Raw genomic sequence first — 25285 nt, forward strand, 5'->3', positions numbered from 1 at the left:
AGTCTTTGGAGTTGATGTTTCCAAGTTAGATTGTGAATGGCGTTGCTCACTCTTTGACATATGAAAACCAACTTAACGTTGCACAATTAATTAAAAATTATAATGATATTTACATTGTAGACCCGATAATATTAGTTCTATGCACCTAAAATAAAAATACACAACAAACGAACTTGCACGTTTAAGAGTGCAGTATATGTCATAAAAACAACTTTTTGGCCAAGTGGAGGCTTCAGCCAAATCCGATTATCACGTTAACTTGCTTTATTCAACACGTTAACTTGCGTTACTTGTCGGAATGAATCCTAAAAGTAATATATTGGAATGATTTGATTATACGACTAAAGAATAATAGCTAGAAAGACAAAAAGTGAGAAACGACTGAGACGTTGAGAAATCTGGACTTTAAAGTTTAAATAAAAAACACAAAAGACTATTCAGTCAAACTGTCTTTATTTTGTTAATCTTCGTGAAATACTCTTGGAAATGGGAAGATCAGAAGTACATCTTAGATGTGTCAACTGTGTACTCATTCCTCGAGACTTAGCCAGATGAAAACAAATCACCTAGTTTACTTTGTGCACCTCGACTAAAGATAGAACCTTGTTAACACTTCTTCATTGCAATACCAAATATAAAGATGCACTTGGGCAAGTTACACCATTCATAAATATTTAGTCCTATAACAAAACAAAATTGCTGCATCATGGATAGAAGATGGCCAAAAAACAAAAACCCTTCTAACTATACACAAATAGCTTACTTTTCCACACTCCCTTCGCCCTCACGTGTACAAAATTTTATGAAACAATTCCTAACACTGGGAATAATGAAAGGAATACGCGTATGGAATAGCAGCGTGAAAAAAGCAAGCTAAAGAATTTTTTTTTCTTTGTTCTCCTTTAGTTGTCCTCCCTTTTTTGACAACTATTGGTGTAATTGGCAGTTGTAATCTTGCCTGCAATCGAGGACTGCTTCATGGCAAAGGCGCCAGTATTCTTTGTATGGAATAGACATCCATGGCAGTGTCGCGGGAAGACCAATCTTTGGAGCAGATGGAGTTCTATATAAAGGGAAAGTAAACAAGAGAAGTGAGAAAGCCAGCAAGATTAGTAGTTTGTTTGGTATGATGGAAGTCATTTTCCACAGAAAACATTTTCTTGGAAAATCCTTTCCGGAATTTGGTTTGAAAATAATATTAGCAAATCAGAGTTTTGATGAAAATTTGAATCCTAAAGAGTAATAATAATATCAAGCATAAGGAAAATGGCTTCTGCCCATAAGTGAGGGAGGTCATTTTCCCCCTTTCGATGGGAAAGGTCCGTGGAAAACATTTCCTGGTAATTGAACAGTAGAAAATGATTTCCACGTGGAAAACATTTTTCTAAGAAACGACTTCCGTCATACCAAACACAACCTAAAAGTTCCAAAAGATGTAAAAGAAGATATATTGAAGACAAGTTGAAACACCTTTTCCCTGTCAGAACTCCATAAGCTGACAATGCAATAGAAGATCTAGATACATCTGAAAAAACATTTCTATAGTGGGGCCAAACTACTTGTCCTGCATCAAATATTTGCATAGTTAGCAAGCAGAATAAGCGCACTTGAAAAAGAATAAATAACAAGCATGCATGATTTAGAACCATGAGCAGGAAGCGGAAGGATGAATTGCAGGCAACAGATAGAAGCTAGTTCTTGATACCATTATGTGAAAATTTGTCAGGTATACTATTCGTTGACAGTTCTTCACTAATGTCACTATAGTGGTAATAGAAAATCTTACTATTTGGTAGGGGAGAGACGTGTCACTAAAGGGATCAAGTTTTCTCAAGTTTAGGAGGGATTACACCACAAAAGTGCAGTACTGCAAAATTACCATTTCAAAATTTTCAACAAAAAAAGATCATTTTCTATAAGGTATCATCTGCTAAAAGATCATTACAATAAGAAGGATAACAAATGATCAAGCAAATTGAGATAAGTACCAAATTGCAGAACCATCAAAGCAAGACTTCAGATTCTCCTAAGTAGATTTTAAGCAGGCTTCCGTACAACAGTCCCTACAGTTTTAGGTTATCATGAAAGAGTGTCCATAACCAACAAGTGAGTTAGACAAATTTTCTATCTTCCTTTCAGTATCCTATTCTAGCTTTTATTGGAAAGCAACATCTACGGTAGTCTGGAAAACTTGCACTCAAAGCGAACTACAAATAGATCATCTATTTGTACTGTAGACAAACAAACAATGGTAAGAAGTCTAGCAACAATAAAAGATCCTGCCAAGTTTACACTTTACTAAAGGGCTACAGCTCAATCAATTGTTGAAGGACGTGTTTGCTTCCAGAAATTGTAGATACTACTACACGACTGACATGCTATCACAAGAAGATATGGATGTTGTGGCATTAACTTTTGAAAAGTTGGATTTGGAGTAAACAATACCAAATGCCCATTGAGGCTCACCCTCCTATCCAAAAAAGCAAACTCTAGAAGCAAGAAATATATTATCCTTCCCCTCCTTGGTCACAAAATCTTAAGAATTAAAAATAATGCTCAGGGACTTACTTAAGCTCAAAAAATTGCTGTGGAGAAATGAAACCAGAACTGTCGATTTACAGCAGTTTGTGTGGCGAGAATTCTCAGAGCCTGATGCAGTCTTACCAGCAGATTCAACCTCTGAAGAACTAGTGGCATTCCTCTGACACAAAACAATCTCAAACCATAATCCAGAAGGAAATCGCTTCCTCCTCATGAACCAAAAGAAAATCTTAATGTATGGTGTGGCATGAATTATAGATATGCCAAACTGAATGGCTATGCAGACAAAGCTAATGGTTGTCTTCATAATGGTGAAGAAAATATAGAATAATGAAGTCGTCGGTAGCAGAAGTAAAAGCGGAGTAAATAGGAGAGACCCAACAACATGCTGTTCCACACTATATGCATAGCTGTCTAGTCTCTGACGAAGAGGATTCCACTTCCTACCCCTGTAATTAAAGAAGACAAACTATTATTGGTTTTAAGCAACCACCACAATAGCAACACTTACTGGTAACTAATTAAACCTAACTGCCACATACTTGATGCTGGTTTGGCAAAAAAAGATATAGTCATTTTGTGAGAATAATTCAGTTAAACAGTCCTCTCCAGTGAAAAAAAGGAGCAAAATGATGGTAGCCATCCATGACCAGTTTATCCCCCTATACTTGAATTTGGCAATTTATATGATGGAAACCTATTACCTTAATATTCTTTTGAAGGATTTTTTTCCTCCTTTTGAAGTAGTTGTTTGGTGAACCAGCAGTTTGGGAAAAAGAAACCACGAGAAAAAAAATGAAAATACATAGTAAACAATAATAGAAAGCATAGACTAAATAGGCAGTCAGAGATGAATATTTGGTTCATAGAAGTTAAAGATATCAATTAACCAGATCATAGCAAGGTTAGATTTGTTGGCTAGTGATCTTCCTTTTAAGCTGCTAAAAGCCCCACCAGATCAAATGAATAACCGAAGTAAAGTGCAAAGCTATTACACTCCGCTTTGACTACCACACTCCTCAATTATGTTGATAAACAATTTTTTTTTTTGGACGAAATAAGTGGTAATCATGTTGATAGACAATATTAAACTTGAGAGAATTCTCTCCCCTCCCCTCCTCGATCTCCTCCTCACAGAATGACCCTAAGGCAAGATCAAACCTTATTTTACCTATTCTGATCTCCTTATCCCCCTCTTTCTGTTCCTTCTTTTCCTGCAGTTCCTGTTCTAGCAAAACCTGTTCAGCACAAAATTGTCCTTATTCCATTATTAGTATCCCTTAATTTTTTGCCAGTCAATGGGATGAATAATTGTTGAATTTTTTTTATTTTTTTTTTAAAGTAAGGTAACAGAATAATCGTTGAATAAATTCATTTCAGGCCAAGGTTATCATTGATTTTAAGTTTAAAAGAGGCTAACTTGTTCACCTAAAACTTCACTAAAATTTGATGAAAGTTTTTTTTTTTATCAGAAAAAATGAATAGTAACATCTGTTTTAGTTTTTAAGGTGGTTGAACTGAAAGATGATAGGAATCACTAGTGTTGAGTGGCAAAGCTTTACACCATGATTGCCTCCTATTTCCGATGTTATTAAGTAGCCTACATGAACAGTTTTTATCGTATGTTAAAAATAAAGGGGACAAAAAGGACTATAGATTTTTCTTAACCACACTTAGTGATCTCAACAGGGTAAAATATGATTACCCCTAGTCAACTGGCCAATACCAGTCAACAAGATACGTTTAAGGTGCAGATAGCATTATTGGTTATTATACCTGAAAAGCCGCCATAAAGCATCTACAGCCTGTATTTGCCATGAATAGAGCAGTGTAAGTAACCACTGAAGAATAGAGACATGTGTTGTTGCTAGTGAAATTGTGTCAATTATCAGAGCAGCGGCTGCAGTTAGACCAAATAATGAGCCAAATACAGCAACTACTTTTATGAGATGAATCAAGAAGAAACCCAATAACCACCAAAGGGTAGACCAAATTTGAATAGCAATCAGGGAAATTGTCCCAAGAACTCCGGCTAGCTCAGTGTTCAACTTGAATCCTGCTGGGTTTCCCATAAGCCACACACAACCAGTACGCAGAAGATAGTTAGTGGCATTTTCAGAAAAACTTGAAACCCATGTGCAAGCTGCTCTAGCTCGAGACCACAATATGATGCCAAAGAAGTTCCCCAGAAGTAGATCAACTAAAAGGCTTGTCCACATGGAATGTTTGTGAAATGCTGCTTTCTCAGCATACTCCACGCAGGATTGAGACCTAAAATACAAGTTCTCTTAGTGCAGGAATAACAATAAGAAAGCACAACCTAAAACATGAAATACACATATCAATTTCACTCAATGAATGGTCTGCATTCATTTAGCTCTATCCAGAACACACAAAAGCAGGATGAGTTCAGAGAATAAGGTTATCAGAGAAAGTTTACCTGAGACCATAATCTTTGAGAATAACCGGCCAATAGAGGAGCTGGCAGCATCGGATTTCCAGATTTTTGCATGTAATGCAGAATACCTTCTCCAATGCAACATAGATATACGAGTGGGACACATGGATCAAACAGACATGGAAGGACTGAAGGATGACGTAGAAGATAGTTGAGAATGATGCAAGCAATACAGCAAGCAGTTGCCAAGTCAAAATAGAAAACCTGGAAAGCCATTTGATAGCTATTAGAAATAGCAGACAAACAAATGGAGCAGCAGAAAATCGAAGCATGTTTAAAGTTTAAAAGAAATTACATGCAAAAGAAATGAAAGGAAACCCTGGATCTTTTGGCAGAATTATTTGCTTCTGTAAAGATTTTAGCCGCATTAGCAGTGTTGATAGATAGAATTACAGCATCCTGTTTTCCAGAAAATGAGAAAGCAGGTTAGAATCACTACACAGTGAAGGTAAGTTTAAACTTCATAATTGATATACCAAGTCAAGATATGGCTGCTTCCTGTTAAGATCCTTAACCCATTCAGGCTTCCTGCAATGGTTTGTCACCCGCTCAGATGGACTCTCGAAACCCAATGAGTAATAGTGGCCACCAAACACAGGAATTCCATAAAACACTACCTGAGTTTATTTTGACGAAAATAGAACAATAAGGAACTGCCAGATAAAGTCAAGGAAATCTAAAGATGTCGTATGGGTGATTATGACTTACATACGTGGACATCTAATTGGAATATGGCTTCTCCCTTCCTATGTAGATGATGCACTTTTGGTATTAGCTCTACTTTTCTGCTAACAGCTTGAGAATTATCACATCCAATCTGTGCCCAAATGTTATCCTCTAAGGAGAATGTTCTACACTGCTCTAGTATCTTGTCCAATTTGTGACATCCACATTTCCATCTTCCACGCTTTCCTTGAGGTGCAAGTTGTTCAGCACACAAGCATGTCCTCTTATTAGCAGAGTTGATATGCTTGTTCCCTTTGCCTCTGACCATTAGTAACTGCCCATTACTGCTGCAATCTGCTGCATAATAACCTAGCAGAGAGAACTTGCTTTTATCTTGTAGAAGCACAGGCATCTTTCTGTTTATGCCTTGAAGAACCCTCTAATAAAATGGGACAGAAATCATAGGATAAATTTAGACAAAAGTATTCGTCGAAAATAATCGCAACAAACTTGTAAAACTATAAAATCAGTTTTCAAAAAATATATATACAAATGAATCAATGTCATGCACTAGCATGGAATAGTTACACAGTATAAGTGATAACAACGTGATTTTCTATAATTCGGGACAAAACTATAATGCGCGGAGGGTTACCCGACCACAAAAGCCACTTACACAGTCCATGTTTTGTGGGTGTATCAATGATCCCAAACATCTCTAAATTCAAGTTGACTCTCAAATTATATTCGACAATTATTATCAAGACTTTTCCAATCAAATAAAAACCAGAAGAAACTTGCTCACATCAATCATATTCATCCATTTGCTCGAGTTTTAGAAATTTTATCTCCTTAAGTTACATGCATTTACTGCTTTACGTGTGTGAAGGGGAGAATGTTATTTTATTCCAAGCGCCATTGCGAAAAACATTACCACATTTTCATAGCATTAACGCGGCTTATACTTGGAACAAGGAGAAAGTTACACATTAACCACCCACTTAATAATCCCACATCACAGTCCTCATAACAGTTATTTATGCAGATCCCTCAAATATCCAATCAAGCATCATTAGTCCCAAAAGGTACTAATTGTCTAAGAGCCCGTTTGGATTGGCTTATAAGTTGCTTATAAGTTGTTTTCAGCTTTTTTGAGTGTTTGGCTGGCCAGCTTAAAGCCATTTTATGCTTAAAATAAGCCCAAAAAAATAATTGGGCCCGTTTGGCTTAGCTTAGCTAAAGCAGTGGTTGGATAGCCCAACTTATTTTTTTTGGCTTATAAGCTGCTTTTTTTAAGCCCATCCAAACAGGCTCTAAACCCAGACTTTCTGTTTTCTTATTTCTAGTGTCATTGCAAGAGCAATCCCTTAGCAATTGTTAAAACCATACCAATCAAATAAAAACTTAATTCATCACAACTTTTACTCTACAGATGCCAAACATTATTTAAAAAAAAAAAACAAATTTTCATTACTAAGTCCATCTCCATAAAATGGTGTCAAATACTAAAATAAGAGAGGGAAGGAAGTTTAAAGCTTTATCTACTTCACCTTTCCACATTTAAACATTATCCCAGCTCACCATGTTTCATCCTTTGCACGTTTTGAGATTAACCCATTTCACAATTATACATTACCAGTTCACCATTTTTTCACAACAAACTTGAAAACACTAACTTAGATATTGAATTCACATCAACCCAGATTGTAAAATTTGAAATCACGGTAACCCGGCTCGCCGTGTTTCATCTTTTTCACATTTTGAGACACATTAATGTTTTAACCAGTTAACCACTTTCCAACTTTTTCACAACAAACTAGAAAAAGACTAAATTACATAAATCCAGATTGTAAAAATTGAATCTTTAAAAGGTTATTGATGAAATTTTACCTCGGGATTCATATGGATAGTCATGGAAAGAAGTTCAGACTCACCACAAGCGAAAGCAACAACAATGTCAAAAGAAGTTTCAGAAACAAAAAAGCATAGGAATGCAAATTATTCAATTGATTTAATGAAGATAGATGTGTTGGCCACCAAAGCCTGCATTTTCTATTGTTTTTTCTCATTGTTTATCCAACTTGTCTATTCATTTCTACTTTTGATTGGAAATTTGACCCAAATGGATGTCTTAATCTTCCATTTTTGTGGCTTTATCCACTTCACCTTTCCACATTTAAACATTAACTCAGCTCACCAAGGTTCATCTTTTTCACATTTTGAGATTAACCCATTTCACCTTTTTCACATTTATACATTAACCAGTCATCAAAAAACATTTATACATTAACCAGTTAACCATTTTTCAACTTTTTCACAACAAACTAGAAAGACACTAAATAATGTTATTCACATAAACTCAGATTGTAAAGTTTGAAATTTTGAAGTGTTATATATGAAATTTTAGCTCAAGATTCATATGGGTCATCATAACTTTTTCACAACAAACAAGAAAAACACTGGGGAGGGTAAAGTGTACGCAGACCTTACCCCTACCTCCCCGAGGTAGGGAGGCTTCTTCTGAAAGACCCTCGGCTCAAGAGAAACATGACAAAAAAAGGTCAAATAAGGACAAGATGATCAAAGCAATATGAAAATGAAACTAACGAAAGCCAAAAAAAAAAAAGCCAGGATAAAGCAATCTGAAAAGAGCAAACTAGAAAAACACTAAATTACATAATTCACATAACACCACATTGGAAAGTTTGAATCTTTGAAGGGTTATATAGGAAATTTTACCTCAAGATTCACATGGGTGGTCATAACTTTTTCATAACAAACTAGAAAAACACTAAATTACATCAACAACAACAACAACAACAACCCAGTGGAATCCCACAACGTGGGGTCTGGGGAGGGTAGAGTGTACGCAGACCTTACTCCTACCAAGGTAGGACGGCTGTTTCCGAAAGACCCTCGGCTCAATGAAAATCATAAAAAGAGGTCAGATAGGCTAAGAAATTCAAAGCGATATGGAAATGCAAATAACGAAAGCAACACAGATAAGATAGAATAATCAAAATACAGGAAATAACAGATAATAGTAGAAATCAAAGCACAAGAAATTCTACTGAGATAATGCGCCTACTAATAATGAAGGATAACGAGACTATCTACTAGCCTTCTACCCTAATATAGGTCCTCCAAACCCTCCTATCTAAGGTCATGTCCTCGCTAAGCTGTAACTGCGCCATGTCCTGTCTAATCACCTCTCCCCAATATTTCTTCGGCCTACCCCTACCTCTTCTAAAACCATCCATGGCCAACCTCTCACACCTCCGCACTGGGGCATCCGTAACTCTCCTCTTCACATGCCCAAACCATCTCAGTCTCGCTTCCCGCATCTTGTCTTCCACCGAGGCCACTCTCACCTTATCCCAAATAGCCTCATTCCTAATCCTGTCTCTCCTGGTGTGTCCACACATCCATCTCAACATTCTCATCTCAGCAACTTTCATCTTTTGAACATGAGAGATCTTAACTGGCCAACACTCCGCCCCATACAACATAGTCGGTCTAACCACCACTTTGTAGAACTTGCCCTTAAGTTGCGGTGGCACCTTCTTGTCACATAGCACTCCGGAAGCGAGCCTCCATTTCATCCACCCTGCCCTAATACAATGTGTGACATCCTCATCAATCTCTCCGTTGCCTTGCATGATAGACCCAAGATACTTGAAACTACTTTTCTTCTGGATGGCCTGGGTACCAAGCCTAACTTCCACGCCAACCTCCTGAGGTGCTTCACTGAACTTGCACTCCAAGTACTCTGTCTTGGTCCTACTCAGCTTAAACCCTATAGACTCCAAGGTATGTCTCCAACCCTCCAGCTTAGCGTTAACTCCACTACGAGTCTCGTCGATCAGGACTATGTCATCCGCGAAAAGCATACACCATGGCACCTCACCTTGAATTTGTCGCGTCAATCCATCCATCACCAAGGCAAATAAAAACGGACTAAGAGCTGATCCTTGATGCAACCCCATCCCAACTGGGAAGTGCTCTGAGTCCCCTCCTACTGTCCTTACCCTGGTTTTGGCTCCCTCATACATGTCCTTGATCACTCTAGTGTGCGCCATAGGTACACTTTTAGCCTCCAAACATCTCCATAGGATCTCTCTTAGACTTTGTCGTAAGCCTTTTCTAAGTCGATGAATACCATGTGTAAATCCCTCTTCCTCTCCCTATACTGCTCGACCAGTCTCCTCATAAGATGGATGGCTTCTGTAGTTGAGCGTCCCGGCATGAATCCGAACTTGTTCTCTCAAATAGACACGCCTCTCCTCACCCTTTCCCATACTTTCATAGTATGGCTTAGCAGCTTGATACCTCTATAGTTGTTGCAACTCTGGATATCCCCCTTGTTCTTGTATAGAGGGATCATTACGCTCGACCTCCATTCTTCGGGCATCCTTGTCGTCTTAAAGATGACATTAAACAACCTAGTCAGCCACTCCAAACCTACCGAGCTCGCGCTCTTCCAAAATTCCCCAGGAATCTCGTCCGGTCCGATCGCTCTTCCCCTGCGCATCCTACGAACAACACTCTTAACCTCCTCAACCTTAATACTCCTGCAATACCCAAAATCGTGACGCCTCCCTGTATGTTCCAAATCTCCCAACACAATGTCTCTGTCCCCTCCTTCATTCAAGAGTTTGTGGAAGTATGACTGTCATCTCCGTCTAATGAGAGTAATTCACATAAACCCATAAACACTAAATTACATAATTCACATAAACCAATATTGAAAAAATTGAATCTTTGAAGGGTTATATAGGAAATTTTACCTCAAGATTCACCATGTTTCATCTTTTTCACATTTTGTGATTAACCCACTTCACATTAAGACATTAACCAATTAACCACTTTTCAACTTTCCCACAACAAACTAGAAAAACACTGAATTACATAATTCACATAAACCCAAATTGTAAAGTTTGAATCTTTGAAGGGCTATTTACTATAAAAATTGAATCTTTGAAGGGCTATTTATGAAATTTTACCTCAAGATTCATATTTCTGGTCATGGAAAGAAGAGCAGATTCATCACAAGCAAAAGCAACAACAATGTCAAAAGAAGCTTCAGATGAAGAAATGAACCAACCAAACAAGAAAGCATATGAATGCAAATTATTCAATTGATTTAATGAAGACAGATGTGTTGGCCACCAAAGCCTGCACTTTCTATTGGTTCTTTTCATTTTTCATCCAACTTGTCTATTCATTTCTACTTTTGATTGGAAAATTGGACTAAATGTGTGATTTTTAGTGGATTTTTTGGGGGGTTATTGACAGATCTTTGTGGGATTTTGGAGTTCAGAAAAGAGAAGAATTGCAGATCGAAACATTACTGGACAAGAGATTCGCTTTGGAAGTTGCGAGTAGTGAGGAAGTAAAGTGGAAGAATGTTTCTTTCTTCTTTATAATATCTTTTTCTTTTTCTTTTTGCATTGAAGTAATGTTTCTATTTAATTTTTTTTTTTTTAATATAGATGGTGTTATGAAAAAGGTAGAATTCATGCAAAATTCGAGTCTTAAGAATGAAGAACTTCGTAGTATGAGACGATAAGACGTTTTATTTCATTATTGAGCCTTTCAAATGCAATTACACTGTTATTATTTGTCATCCGTGCTAGGCGTTAATTATATCTTTTCAATTGAATTAACGGTTTATCTGGCATATATCATTAATAACTCAAATTGCATTTTGGAAATGAAACTAACTAGTTGTATTTAATAAATGAGACATATGAATTGTGTATTATTATGAAGAGAAATCAAAGTGCAAGTCTGCATTTGACATATGTGATTTGTGGGTTGTATTCGTGATTTTTTATTATCGTTTCTAGTTGAAGGGTTTCGCTCTTTGAGTGACATACGTAGTCTAGTATTCATCAACATTCAACAGTGTTTGACTGAACAAACCTTCAAATCAATCAAGAGTATGTGATTTATAAGTCACATTTGGTAATGTGTCTCATTTATTTGGAAAAAACAATTTATAAGTTAAATTGTACACATTCGATACCTATAAGTAGCATTTAAATGCTATTTCATTCATATAAAAAGGGACTAACGCTTTCTCAATTTTTTTTTTTTTGTTATACCAGCGATGATAGGTGGATTTGATAGGTCTGTTCCAATTCTAATAGGTGCGCATGATATGGCATTTTCACGATTATATAAAATTTCATTCTGGTTATTACCTCCTTATACTGGCCAATTCCAACATAAATTTTGAGTACAACCTTCCATCTCCTCCTCCTTTATGCTAACACAGGGCATAGAATTTCAAATTTACAAGATACCATCTATCTGGATATAAAGTGTCAATTCCAACAAATATTGAACTAAAAAAAAAATTCTTAATTTCGAAATGATTTGCGATGAATCTATTATTTCGATTTATTATTTATTATTAAATTATGTGGGTTTGCATACGCATAAAGACCATAAAAAGAATTTCATTTTATAATTCTTTCTTATACGTTTTCTTTAATTGAATAATGTTCTCTCAAAATATATACTATTGGATGGGATAGCACTTATTGGGACTCCCGCAAAGAACTGCACATGCGATCCACCTCTTTTCTCATTACTAAAATAAAATATGTTTGCCATTTTACTAAAAATGGAATGAAATGATGGTCTTTATAATTTCATTTTAGTCCTTCTCTTATAAATGAATTTTGATTCTGACTTTCATAATATTACACTTACACATATTTTATCTTCAATATGCATTTTTGGTCACTTTATAAGGGGTGCGCGTTCGGTTCTTCGGTTCGATTTTTTTAAATTTTAATTTGGCTATTTTGGTTTCGATTTTTTGAAGGTAGACACCGAACATCGAACCAAATTAGTTCAGTTCGGTTTCGATTTTTTGAACTTCGGTTCAGTTCGGTTTTGATTTTTTCAATTCGATTTTTTTAATATAATATTAGAAGCGATTCCATTTACACAATTCATATTCTCAAAAGCAATAAAACATAAAACTGATAAATTGAAATCAAAATTAAACAAATAGGATATACAAGAACAGAAAATCATAACCATGATATAGGATTACTAGGTGTTATATACATACAATAAGAATAACTAAGAAAACACATAAAGGACATATATTAATCTTAAAGACACATCCTAGTCACTTTCCTTTGTTAAGGATATTTGATTTTCTCAACTGAAGTGAAAAATTAGGGATACAAAAGCAAAAGAGAGCTTGTTACAATTGTTTTTTTTTTTTTGCTTAAACTTAATGGGCTTGGACTATTTTAATTTTTTTGGGTAATGTATTAAATTTCGGTGTGCGTTTAGTTCTTCGGTTCTGTTTTATCAAACTTCAGTTTGGCAATTTCGGTTTCAGTTTTTTGAAGGTGGACACCGAACACCGAACCAAACTAGTGTAGTTCAGTTCTTTCGGTTTCGGTTTTTTGAAGTTCGGTTCAATTCGATCCGATTTTTTAATTTTCGGTACTTATGCTCAGCCCTACTTTTTATGTATAAACAATAGTAATATTTAGATAAAATTTAAAATTATATCACATTTAAATATGAAAAAACAGTATAAAATTTAACATAATACTTACATAATTGAATGATTTAGTATTTAATTACCGTTAAGTGTGTAAAAATTCACAGTTTAACGGATTAAAAGTGGACATCAATTTATTGAAAGGTAAATATCTTTAACCAAGAATTGTACGAAATGATTTTATAGCCCACTTATAAAATATTTTTTAATTTTCTATCTTTTTTATAAGAGAGTTGAAAAAAAACACATAAAAAATCTAAAAGGTCATTTCTTCAATTCAAATTGTAAGACGTCAAGAAATCTGTTTCCTCCTAGGTATTTTAAGAATTAAGCATTTGGCCATGAAAGCCAAATAGTTTTTCACTTTATTTAGCTCCCGTTTGGCCATAAGAATTATTTATTTTATTCCAAAAAAAATTTCACTTTTTTTTTTCGGAATCAGCGTTTGGCCATGAGAATTCCGAATACAACTTGAAGTTGTATTCCGGAATACTAAAAACTCAAAAAACTTATTTTTCAAAAAAATTCATTTTTTTCACTTTTTTTACAACCACATTTCACCAAAAACTATAATTTCAAAAACTATGGCCAAACACAACTCCAACTCTAACTCCAACTCCAACTGAACTCCAATTCCAACTTCAAAATTCTAAAAAAAGTGATTTTTTTTTTTTATATCTATGGACAAACAGGGCCTTAGAATTTTAAAGTTGGAGTTGAAGATGAAGTTGTGTTTGGTTATAATTTTTGCAAAGAATATTTAGTTATTTAAATGTAATAAAAGTGAAAAAAAAATGAAAATGGGATTTTTTGTGTTTACTAAATATCTATTTTTTTTAACTTTTCTTTTTATTACATAGGTGATAGGGCAAGGGGAAATTGAGAAGAGAGTATAAGGTGGGGGAATGAAACCCTCACCAACAAAGTGAAAGTGAATGTTAGGTAGCCAATCAACTGAGCTAATAAAATTGGAATTGAGCCAAACGCTAAAAAGAAAATCAGAAAAAGTGAAAAATTCTCATGGACAAACTACTCCTAATAAAAGAGAAAATTACACTGTATGTTTATCGCGGCAATAATACTATCAAAATTGACCTATTTTTTTAATTATTTCGTAAGTAAGTTTTGAGCTATTTTTTTATATTTGTGAATTTTTCCCCTAATAAAAGTTATTGAAAATTCTATTTTCCTTCTCTTTCTTCTCTTCCTTGGCACAGTAGTGGGCTTTTTTCGTTGTCGTTCCTTTTGCTCTGCCGCCGTAACTCCTCCACCGCTGCTGTGGTAAAAATTGGTGTGTGGTTTGCTAAATTAACCTAATTAGGTACCTTCTATTTGCTGTACTTATTTATTATTAATTAAAATATGAAATTTTTATGCAGTTTATGTGAAGAGAAAAAAAAAAGGTTCAATTGATCTTGTTTCCTTTGACAGGAAAAAAAGTAGTGAGTAAATAAATGGCGCATAGGTTGCTTCGAGATGCAGAAGCAGATGGATGGGAACGATCTGATTTCCCCATTATTTGTGAGTCTTGTCTTGGTGATAGTCCCTATGTTAGAATGGTAAGCAATACTATTTGTAGTATTAGGGTTTGTTTGTTATGTTTATGTTGTTTTTTCAACTAGAATTTAGGGGTTTTGTGTTTATAAGATTCATTTGGTTCTTCTTTTTTTTGGTTACTCCCTTAAGTGTCTTATTTTCCTTTTTGGTAAATTCTAAAAAGAGCGTCTCTTTTTGGATGTTTAGTAAGTTGACAATTCAAACACTAGAGGTGACAAGTTTATAATCACAAGATTCAAAAGACATTTTAGTACAAGATACACATCTTTAATTTAGGAACACACAAGATGGATGGGAATGATCTGATTTTGACGATAGTTAATTTTGTGGTGGAGGGGAAGGAAATAGGGTAGATGGGTAAAATGGGTTAGCAGCGCTGAGGTGGCATGCCACGTGGTATCCACCTCATCAAATGTCCGTGACACGTAGGATTGGATGTCCATCTCGGACAATCTTAACGGAGGAAGGGTATATTTGAACCGTTTTTGATAGTACAGGGGTATATTTAAACCAATAGTATAACAACAAGGGTATATTTGGACCGAAAGTATAACGAGGGGTATATTTAAACCTTTTCTCGTAGTACAGGGGTATATTTGGCCCTTTTCCGATAATTTTATGATTTGGTGTTTGTTTTTGTAGTATTAGGGTTTGTTTGTTATGTTTATGTTGATTTTGAACTAGAATTTAGGGGTTTTGTGTTTATAGGATTCATTTGGTTCCTCTTTTTTGGTACTCCCTGCTTCCATTTTTACTTGTCCAGTATACTAAAAATAGATGTCTGTCTTAACTTGTCCAGTTTGGTAAACCAAGAGATAATTTACCATTTCATACTTATTTTACCCTTATTATTATGGCCCCTTAAGGGGTGTGCCGAGTGAGACATGGACAAGTAAAAATGGACGGAAGGAGTATGCTTATGTTGTTTTTGAATTAGAATTGAGGGGTTTTGTGTTTACAGGATTCATTTGGTTCCTCTGTGGAATTTAGGAACTGATTTTGTGCTAATGTTCTCCTAATTTATTGAGCTTCTTCCATCCAAATTAGTTAAATTTGGTTTAAAAAAATGTTAATTTGGTTTTAAAAAGGTCACTTTTTTGTCATTTTCCCTCCTATGCATAGGATTATGTTTAGAGTATCGCTAGCAGAGAGAACACAAGCATGAAGTTGGACATAATTTGAGACCTTTTGATCTTGGAGTAATTATTTTGTTGATATTAGTCCAGTAGATTTTTTGGATTTTCTTAGTTGCATGTGCATTTAGGGGAGTTAAGTCGTGTTTAGTAATCAATTACATCCTCTAGATGATTGATTAATGAAATCCTACTGTACTTGATCCCAAAAAAAAGTTATACTTGACTGCTTTGGCAAGCTGGCAAAAGGATTAAAGAGAAAAGGCCTCAATTTGATAAACACAAACTAATGCTTGAAAAAGAAATTAATGAAGTTACTTATTCAAAGTTACCAGTTTCAAAATAAAAATAAAAATTATACTTTGACATTAGGTGGATAGTGGTATGTCCCTCTAACCCTTCTTGACATAAATACTAGACTTGGTCCACAAGTCAGGATTCAAACTTGTGACGTGCACCCACCACACATCCTGCGCGTACTAAATTGAGGAGTTATCTGTCTTAATTTTAGGTGAATATAGCTGGAGGTGGATCCAAGATTTAAACTTGATGGGTTCAACGTATGTTTAGGCCTTACCCCTGAACCATTGCATTTCTGCGATTATGGGTTTAGAGCAAAATATTTGCTGAAACTTTACTTTTTCTAATATATTCTTTTGGCAATATATATGTATGCTCCGTTAAAAAATAATTGTGCAAAATTGAACTCGTTGAGTCTGTTGCACATTGACCCGGCGGACCCTGTATATATCACTCTTACATTGATAAACTATCCAAAAACTCATTTCTGTATAGTGGGATTGGTATCTCAGGAAACAGGATTTTAGATAAACCCTCTGTATCTCAAGAATCAGGATCGTAGATAAGTCATCTGTTTTCCATCGGCAGTTTTATTGAATAGTGGAACAGTTTGTTACTAACAGAAGGATTTGCATTTCTACTTGGTAAAACCATAATAAACAGGACCACTTTATTCAAATTAGGGACTATAATTCGTAGTTTTTTTTTTATAAGGAATCAAACTTCAAGGTTAGAGTGCATTCTGTTATTTCTGATACGCCTCAGTTTCTTACTGAAGTATTTGTAACGTGTGATGCATCTGGCTGCTTGTATATATTGAAGATAACTTTTCAAGTAGTGTCCTTGAGTCATAAAGGAAGAGTGATGATCCTTTTTTCATAAAGAGAAAGGCTGTAAGCCTATTACTCTCTTTCTAGTCCTTGTTTGCTGAGTCTTGATTAGGTTATACACTTGCTTGAATCACGTTCTTAACAAAATAGATTCTATATTCGTTTTTCGTGTCGTTAAATGAGGACAACTTTCCTGCACCCAAGGGTGTGGTCTAGTGGTCAATGAGGGTTGAGCACCATGAGATCTCGGGTTCAATTCCCAGCAGAGACAAAATACTAGGTGATTTCGTCCCATCTGTTCTAGTCTTGGTGGACAGAGTTATCTGGTATATGTGACTGGTGAGAGGTGACATGTATCCCGAGGAATTAGTTGAGGTGCGCGCAAGCTGGTCTCGACACCACGGTTATCAAAAAAAAAAAAAGCTGAGGTCTAATTTCCTAAATACAAAGCTGTATCCTGCTTTATTGCTTCTACTAGCCATTCCTATTATCAAAATGTCAGCTTTCTTCGTGCACATCATAGAGATTGACCTGGGTTTTATGACGTGGTTACTTCTGGCCCCTTGTCAATTCATCGTTTCTTTTCCATGCTTAAGTATTGAACATTTTAATGTTGTCATTTTTCCTTACAGACGAAAGCAGATTATGACAAGGAGTGCAAGATATGCACACGACCCTTCACAGTGTTCAGATGGAGGCCTGGTCGGGATGCAAGATACAAAAAATCTGAGATCTGTCAGACCTGCAGCAAGTTGAAGAATGTTTGTCAAGTTTGTCTTTTGGATCTTGAGTATGGTTTGCCAGTTCAGGTCCGGGACACTGCTCTCAGTATCAATTCTAATGATTCAATTCCCAAGAGTGACGTTAATAGAGAATATTTTGCCGAGGAGCATGACCGCAGGGTACGTGAAGCTTCAACTGGAAGTCTTTTAATAGTTAATATAATACACCTTTGTGAACCACCTGCACATTCACAGTTTACATGCATAAAAAGGTCATACTTTTGTTCAAACATTGTCCTTTACTTTGTCTTCTGTTATTAACATACACAACCCCCCCCCCCCCCCCCCCCCCTTTCTTTCTCCTCCTCCTTTAAAATAATGCTCATTTACTACTGAGGGCATGTGCTTGTTACAGTGAACATTTTTTACTTGCAACTATTAGGGTGCAAATGTTGATTAGCTTATTCGAAAGTTTGCTGAATCTTTGAGCCGAAACTTTCTTTTAGCCCAGAATTGATTTATTGGGGCTGTGTTATTATTGATTTTCCCCTCCGATGGAGGAGTACATAAGGAATGAGATTGCTTAAATATATAATATTTTGAACATGGTGATACATAGTAAACATAAAAGATCAGCCTCAGATAACTGTTGTATGTTAATCACTCTTCTTTTCTATTTTCTCCTATCGGCCTACATTTTCTTTCTGAACAGGCAAGGGCAGGGATTGATTATGAATCTTCATATGGGAAAGTCCGTGCAAATGACACTATTTTGAAGCTCCAAAGAACAACTCCATACTACAAGAGAAATCGGGCACATGTTTGCAGTTTCTATATACGTGGTCAATGCACAAGAGGTTTGGAGTGCCCTTACAGGCATGAGATGCCTGAGACCGGGGAGTTGTCACAGCAAAACATTAAGGACCGTTACTATGGGTATGTGCAACTGAATCTTTATCCTGTTAATTTGAATGCTTTTTGTTTCTTAAATGCTTGTATAACCATTTTGACATTTAATCTCCTGGTGTCAAACTGTCAATGGCTGTTTATAGCATCCTCTCTTGTTGCTTGTTCATACTTTTTTTTGAATTTTGATACCGTGTTACATATATAGTTTTGAAATCGTTTTTTTTTCCATAAAATTCGTCTAATACAAACTAATAATTAACTAATCTAACAATCTAACTTTAATAATAAGTAGTAGTAACAATTAATGTTCTATCTCAACATGGAACAAAAGGGCCCCAACATACAGTACAGTTAGAAAGAGTTTTGATGCTTGGCTTGGTCAGGGAAGGTGCAGGATAGGGATCTGTAATCTATGGAATGAGTTTCCACAGAGTGAAGTGTCCTGGATTACAAGGAAAAGACAGAACCCCTTGCTCAGCAACAGCAGCTGATTCAATAGTGATGCTGTGTTTTTTTTCTTTTCTTATTCAAATTCTTACCTACTTTTGAATCAGTGGACATCAAAAAAGTTGCTTGGTCACACGTGTAGTTAGGGACTATGTTGCCTGGACTCTGATGATGCATAGCTGAACTTGTGTCTGCACCTCAATATAGACTCGATACTGAGCCACATAGGTTCCCAATTTTCAATGTTGATCACGGTAACAATCTCTGCATGTACAAGACCATTCACATTTTTCCTTTGAGAAGATATTTGATAGTCAAAATCACAGACATTTAACCTTAATTTGCTTGCCTACTAGCCATATCGTCGCATCGGTATTAAGTATGTTGCTCGGATTCTTCACTTTCAGTGCTGCACCGTGTCGACACGACATGGGTGTAGGTGTGGGATCCATACCCGATCCGGTGAACCAATTTTGGGTACTTTGACCAAAATCGAGGGAGAAATTCCGGACAGATTCAATGATTTATGCAATCAAAACAAAAGCTATAGTAAAATCAAAGAAAATGGAAAACTTTGTATATAGAAACTTCCTATGTCACTCCTTTTCCTTTTATCTCCTCCTGAGATTCTCCTCTTGATCAATATTTTCTCCTCAAGTTTTCCACAAAATGTCTCATAATTTAGGTTTTATAACTCTATTTTTAGATATTTGAATTATTTCTGGCTGAATCCCCGCACCAGTATCCATACCTGGATCCGTATCCCCGAATCTTAAATTTAGGTCATGAAGGATCCGACCTCTAGATCTGCACTCGCATCGGACACCCGCACCCGAGTCCGAGCAACTTAGGTATTAACAATCTTTTAATTTCCTTCCTAACTATGGAACCTTTGGAAAATCAAACACCTCAACAGACATCCATGTCCGGCACCCTTAATGGATCTAGGTGACATAGGTCAAGTATTAGATGAGAAGGTGGGACTAGCGAGGTCACCCTAACTGCATAGCTCTGTCATCTGGATTACAAGTTTATTAGGCAATGCTGGAGCAATTCGATTCTTCTCTTATTCTGAGAAGCTAATACCGTACTGTTTACAGCTTTGAAATGTCCACCTTCATTGTTGCTAGATTAGTGTCATCTTGTTGCATCTACTCTTTCCTGAATATTAATTATCCCAATGATCTTCATTAACTTAAAAGAGCTATATTACTAGCTCGTTCGTATTTTTGGCTCAAGAAGTGTTGTCATTATGTTACCTGCAATGCTTGCAGAGTTAATGATCCTGTGGCTATGAAGCTACTTAATAAGGCAGGTGAAATGCCTTCATTAGAGCCCCCTGATGACGAGAGCATTAGAACCCTCTATGTGGGTGGTGTTGATGCAAGAGTCAGTGAGCAGGACCTAAAGGACCAGTTTTACGCACATGGAGAAATCGAGTCTGTTAAAATGGTGTTGCAGCGTGGTTGTGCTTTTGTAACCTACACTACAAGAGAAGGTGCAGAGAAAGCGGCTGAGGAACTAGCAAACAAGCTAGTGATAAAGGGCTTGAGACTGAAGCTGCTCTGGGGGAGACCACAAGCTCCTAAAGCAGAGATCGAGATGTCTGATGAAGCAAGACAGCAAGTGACTCATAGTGGATTGTTGCCCAGAGCTGTCATATCACAACAGCAGAATCAGCTTCCTCCACCCCCAGGCACTCAGGAACAACCCCCACAACCAATGCAATACTTCAACATTCCGCCAATGCCTCAGCAGGAAAGAGCATATTATCCGTCAATGGATCCTCAAAGGATGGGTGCCGTTGTTCCATCTCAGGAGGGAGCTTCTAGTTCAGCTTCAGGGTCGGGGCCTGAAAACAAGAGTGGTTCTGAAAAACAGCCACAAGGACAGCATTATGCATATCCACCGGCACCTCCACCTCAAGGTCAATTTTACCCGCCTTACTATCCGCCACCACCCTATGGGTATATGCCACCACCACCGCCTCCACATTATCAGCAGTATCCCCCGCCTTATCAAGCTACGAGACCACCTCCCCCACCTTCTGCCGGTGACCAAGCTGCTTATCAGCAGAAGCCTCAACCAGCAGTAGCAGCAGCACAACCACCTTAATATCCTCTGTTTTGTCTAAGCGGCTTTGGTCAAGAAGAATCAATGTAAACCCGATGGCCGATGTTCTGTATTTTTGTTACTGCAAAGAAAATTATTGCTATGTGAGTCTTTTGAATTAAGTATTTGATTCTGTTGTGATAATGCAGTTACCATGGTATTAGGTGCCTCTATTGCAGATGTACTTTTCTTTGTTTCCACATCATCCAATTAAGTAATGTAGTTTGGTTTTTGCACTGGGGTAATTTGGATGGGTAAATTTGTTACAAACTACAGGAACAATGAATTTAGCATAATATAGAACTTCTCATATTAAAATATCTTGCTAGAACATGAAATCTTTCAATCTCGGTCCTATTTCGATATGTACTATAATTTTGGCCCTATTGGTTGACAACAAGCTAATAGGGCAAATTTTTTGGTAACATGATTAATTTTCTTCCATTTGTAGGTAGATTGACTCCCATGCCAAAAGCAAGTCACGAGACTACTATAATGAACCGACAAAGCATAACCTGCTAAATCCGAAAATCTTTGTGGTCCACACATGCCTAAATTTCACTAACTTCCAAGGCAAAAGCTATGAACAGAAGATAGCAAACAACTATAAGTATTTTCCTGCAAAATGATGAATTGTATTTATATGGTTCACGAGAAGTTTGGCCTATTGATCAATAAAATGAGTGCGTGGATTTAGATTTCGGCAGAGACAAAAACATTAGGTGGTTTTCTCCTATCTATCCAAGCTTTAGTTCATAGAACTATTCAGTGTATGTGTTGATGGAAGATAGCAAGTATCCAGTAAAATAGTTGAGGTGCTCGTAAATTGGCTCGGTAGCTGGTACCCCGTGAATTTGTTAGCAGGTATCACGTAAAATAGTGAAGGTATTCATAAATTAGCTTAATAACTAGTATCCGATGAAACCCATATCAAATATCAAACGAAATAGTTGAGGTGTGCGCATCAGAATTTTATTAGTATAAGAAAAAAAAACAATGGTTCACAAGAAGTTTGAATAGATTATTAGATTGAAGAAAAGCTCCTTCTACACATTTTCAATCTTCCTACCACCTGTCTATAAAGACAATTTTTTTTTCTTCATATAAATAGTTATTTTGAAGATAAAGAGTTTGTTTTCTTTTGAATGTTATATAGTTTATGTAGGTTTTATCTGTTAGGCCTTCAAGAACATTGCAGACCTCTAAATCTTATTGGGAACATGTGAGAGCTAGTGAACACATGTGAAGTGTCTTCTACTTTCATTTTCATTCTGGATTTTCACAAGGATTCTTGGCTGTCTTCCCTATGTAAATTGACCACCAACTTTTTTGCTTTGTTTTGTTTGTTTTCTTGTTCATTAATTTTAATGGATTCTAAGTTAAAATATATACATTGATAGCGTAAATATTTTGTACACGATCGGTACGTAGTTTTACATGTCATAGTTAGTTAGTTATCATTTTGCTAGGTTATTAATCAATAAAATTCATTGTAAAGTAATTGTGCGCCTTATAAATGATTTATTTACTTAACATACCACCTCCATTTAGTAGGGTTAATCTTACGTGAGTCACTGAAGTTTATTTAATACTATAATAATAAACTCACAATTTTTTTGTTGAAAGACGACATTTATTGGTTCGATTAATTTGGATTTACTTTTCCAATATAATAATAACCTGACAAAACTATTTTTGTAATATATTTTGTTTATCGTCCGGTATACAAAATTCGTTCACCCAATTCATATGGATTCGCTCTATATAAAGCTCATCGGGGGAGTTTTAACGCTCCCTGCCAAAGAAGATTCAAATTCGAGACCTATGAATTTAGTGGCAGGGCTAGAATTTGAAGCTTATGGATTCAAGATTTTAGTTCTTTTAAGTTATTGGTTCTAAATTAATAATTTGTACAATTTTTTTTAAGACAAATACAAAGTTTAGACCAAAACTAATGAGTTTCGCCCAGGAATAGCACTAGGTTTTTGGTTAGGGGTTCAACCGAACCAAGTAGCTGTAATTCAAACCTTATATTTATTTTAAAAAATTCATTCAGTATATACAAATTATTAATTTAAAATTTAGTAACTTATAAGAACTAGAATTTCGAACCCGTACACTTCAAATCCTGACTTTGTCTCTGATTCGACCAAACCCGTAAGTCATACTCTGACAACACATGTCCCGATCTCTAATTGAGGGTGGAAAAACCTTTATCATTTCATCACATTCGGGGTATGATAATCATGTTGCTATCAAAGAATAATGTTAACATTGTAAAATACCCACAGAATTCAAAACACTTTTTGAGTTTCCAACTGCCTATAAATACCTCATCTAACATTCCAAACAACATAAACCATCAAACATTAGTTTCTTTTTGTTTCTCTTTTGGTCATCACTTCCTCAATTTATATAGCATTCTTATCAAGAAAGAACAAAATGGAGAAGAAGTTTAGCCTAGTGCTTATTCTCCCTCTTCTAATAATGATTCTTCTTGTCGGAACTCATGTAAGTTATCAACTCCCCCACTCTAATGCATATATAATTCGTGTCGAAATAATGAATTCAGTTTAACCTATAAAATCTGCTTTAGATTCATGTCGAAATAATGAATCAGTTGAACCGACAAAATCTGCTCTAGATTTTCGTCACCGCCCGACAACATTACTTAGCTCATATGAAGTTTTACTAGTATCATTTTAAAAGTACCCCGTAAACTACCCGCCTTATAACTAGAAGCCAATTCAGAATTTAGAGTTAATGAATTATATATTTCTTTTACCTATGCATATCTAATAAGTGAATTGAACCGATAGAACCTACTCTAAATTCATCTCTGACGACAACATTACTTCCCTCATCTCAATTTTTTTACCATTTAATCTTTTTTTAGCAAATTTACTTTCATTTTTTTTTTTGGGTTGATATTTGGCATTGGTTATGTATGGTTATCAGGCAAAAATTGTAACAGAGACTCCAGCACCTCAGCCTCAACCTCCTAAAACTTCACCAATGGTAAGTCTTGAATTTTCACTTTCTTCTCCCCCCCCCCCCCCCCCCCCCCCCCGCGTCTCTCTCTCTCCTTTTTTTTGCAATGGAGTAGCTAATTCTTACTTATAAAATTGTTTTTTTCCTGCAGAATGGTACTACTCCTGGTGGTCTCCACCCTCAAGGTATTAAAGTGAATTGTTTTCTTTCTGAGATTCAAACTACATGAACTTTGATCAATATTTTAAGATGTATTTTTTCACCAAATTAATATGAGAAAAGTTGCAACTTATAGTACTTTCCATGTAGTTTTCGTATATATAAATTTTAATCTTAAAATATTGAGTTAATCTAATCCACTTTAGTTTCAAATTTTAGTCAAATTGACTTTCGAAAGTGAAAATTATCATATAAATTGAGATGGGGAGTACTAAATTAATATTGAAAAGTATCAATCTTTTTTAGACCGACTAAAAAGGAAAGAGTCCCATAAATTGAGACGGAGGGAGTATTGGCAAAACTACAGTCATCGAAGGGTAGTCTGTTGAACACCCCTCAGAATATTATATTGTATATATACCAAATAGGTCAAATGTTATATATATTAAATCTTGAACATCACTAAAAAAAATTTGGAGTGAAATTTTGATTTCTTCTTATAATCAGAGTGTCATGTTATACTACATGACCTTACCAAATTTTTTATTTTTCAATTTTGGTACATATGCAGAATGTTTGCCAAAGTGCACATATAGATGCTCAAAGACACAATACAGGAAGCCATGCATGTTCTTCTGTCAAAAATGTTGTGCAAAGTGTCTTTGTGTTCCTCCCGGGACTTATGGGAACAAGCAATTCTGCCCTTGTTACAATAATTGGAAGACTAAGAGAGGAGGACCAAAATGCCCCTAAATTCATCGGCACCGACAATATAAAGAACTTTCATAGTATCACTGTAATTTAATCTGTTGTAAGACGTTACGTTGTTTATCTTATTTTCAAATTACTAGTTCCACTTGTTATTGATAATCTCCTGTAATTATATTTTAAGTGACTAAATAATGTAAAATTCTTTCACTTTATCA

The 25285-nt window shown here is 35.8% G+C and overlaps 3 protein-coding genes across 7 annotated transcripts; 2 read left to right on the forward strand and 1 right to left on the reverse strand.

The window, feature by feature from the left end:
• Positions 1-590: 590 nt before the first annotated feature.
• LOC132613705 (uncharacterized) lies at positions 591-11202 on the reverse strand. Of its 5 annotated transcripts, none has more exons than XM_060327886.1 (9): positions 10669-11202; positions 5712-6104; positions 5476-5616; positions 5295-5398; positions 4982-5203; positions 4318-4812; positions 2569-2990; positions 1471-1564; positions 591-1063 (listed from the first exon to the last, which is right to left on the reverse strand). In XM_060327886.1, exons 1-9 carry the CDS (start codon positions 10864-10866, stop codon positions 928-930), a joined length of 2205 nt encoding a protein of 734 aa, XP_060183869.1. In that variant the 5' UTR covers positions 10867-11202; the 3' UTR covers positions 591-927. The 5 variants fall into 5 exon arrangements, with proteins under 5 accessions (XP_060183869.1, XP_060183870.1, XP_060183871.1 ...); XM_060327887.1 differs by having other exon boundaries at positions 5476-5612; positions 5708-6104; XM_060327888.1 differs by lacking the exon at positions 10669-11202 and adding an exon at positions 10453-10482.
• Positions 11203-14365: 3163 nt separating this feature from the next.
• LOC132613658 (zinc finger CCCH domain-containing protein 49-like) lies at positions 14366-21407 on the forward strand. The gene is made up of 5 exons (XM_060327783.1): positions 14366-14520; positions 14631-14758; positions 17652-17921; positions 18454-18677; positions 20372-21407. The coding sequence occupies exons 2-5, from the start codon at positions 14654-14656 to the stop codon at positions 21210-21212; spliced, it is 1440 nt and encodes a 479-aa protein (XP_060183766.1). The 5' UTR covers positions 14366-14520; positions 14631-14653; the 3' UTR covers positions 21213-21407.
• Positions 21408-23539: 2132 nt separating this feature from the next.
• LOC132614128 (protein GAST1) lies at positions 23540-25285 on the forward strand. Its single transcript, XM_060328496.1, has 4 exons — positions 23540-23720; positions 24168-24227; positions 24352-24385; positions 24931-25285. The coding sequence occupies exons 1-4, from the start codon at positions 23652-23654 to the stop codon at positions 25110-25112; spliced, it is 345 nt and encodes a 114-aa protein (XP_060184479.1). The 5' UTR covers positions 23540-23651; the 3' UTR covers positions 25113-25285.

Source organism: Lycium barbarum, chromosome 10 (genome assembly GCF_019175385.1).
Source record: "Lycium barbarum isolate Lr01 chromosome 10, ASM1917538v2, whole genome shotgun sequence".
NCBI lineage: Eukaryota > Viridiplantae > Streptophyta > Magnoliopsida > Solanales > Solanaceae > Lycium > Lycium barbarum.

Coding starts and splice junctions, on each gene's coding strand:
- LOC132613658 (XM_060327783.1), top strand. CDS start 14,654: ATGGCGCATAGGTTGCTTCGAGATGCAGAAGCAGATGGATGGGAACGA. Junction 14,759..17,651: donor ATAGTCCCTATGTTAGAATG/GTAAGCAATACT, acceptor TTTTCCTTACAG/ACGAAAGCAGATTATGACAA. Junction 18,678..20,371: donor ATTAAGGACCGTTACTATGG/GTATGTGCAACT, acceptor CAATGCTTGCAG/AGTTAATGATCCTGTGGCTA.
- LOC132614128 (XM_060328496.1), top strand. CDS start 23,652: ATGGAGAAGAAGTTTAGCCTAGTGCTTATTCTCCCTCTTCTAATAATG. Junction 23,721..24,167: donor TTCTTCTTGTCGGAACTCAT/GTAAGTTATCAA, acceptor TATGGTTATCAG/GCAAAAATTGTAACAGAGAC. Junction 24,386..24,930: donor TGGTGGTCTCCACCCTCAAG/GTATTAAAGTGA, acceptor GTACATATGCAG/AATGTTTGCCAAAGTGCACA.
- LOC132613705 (XM_060327886.1), bottom strand. CDS start 10,866: ATGAAAAGAACCAATAGAAAGTGCAGGCTTTGGTGGCCAACACATCTG. Junction 5,617..5,711: donor TATTCCAATTAGATGTCCAC/GTATGTAAGTCA, acceptor AAATAAACTCAG/GTAGTGTTTTATGGAATTCC. Junction 5,399..5,475: donor AGCAGCCATATCTTGACTTG/GTATATCAATTA, acceptor TCTGGAAAACAG/GATGCTGTAATTCTATCTAT.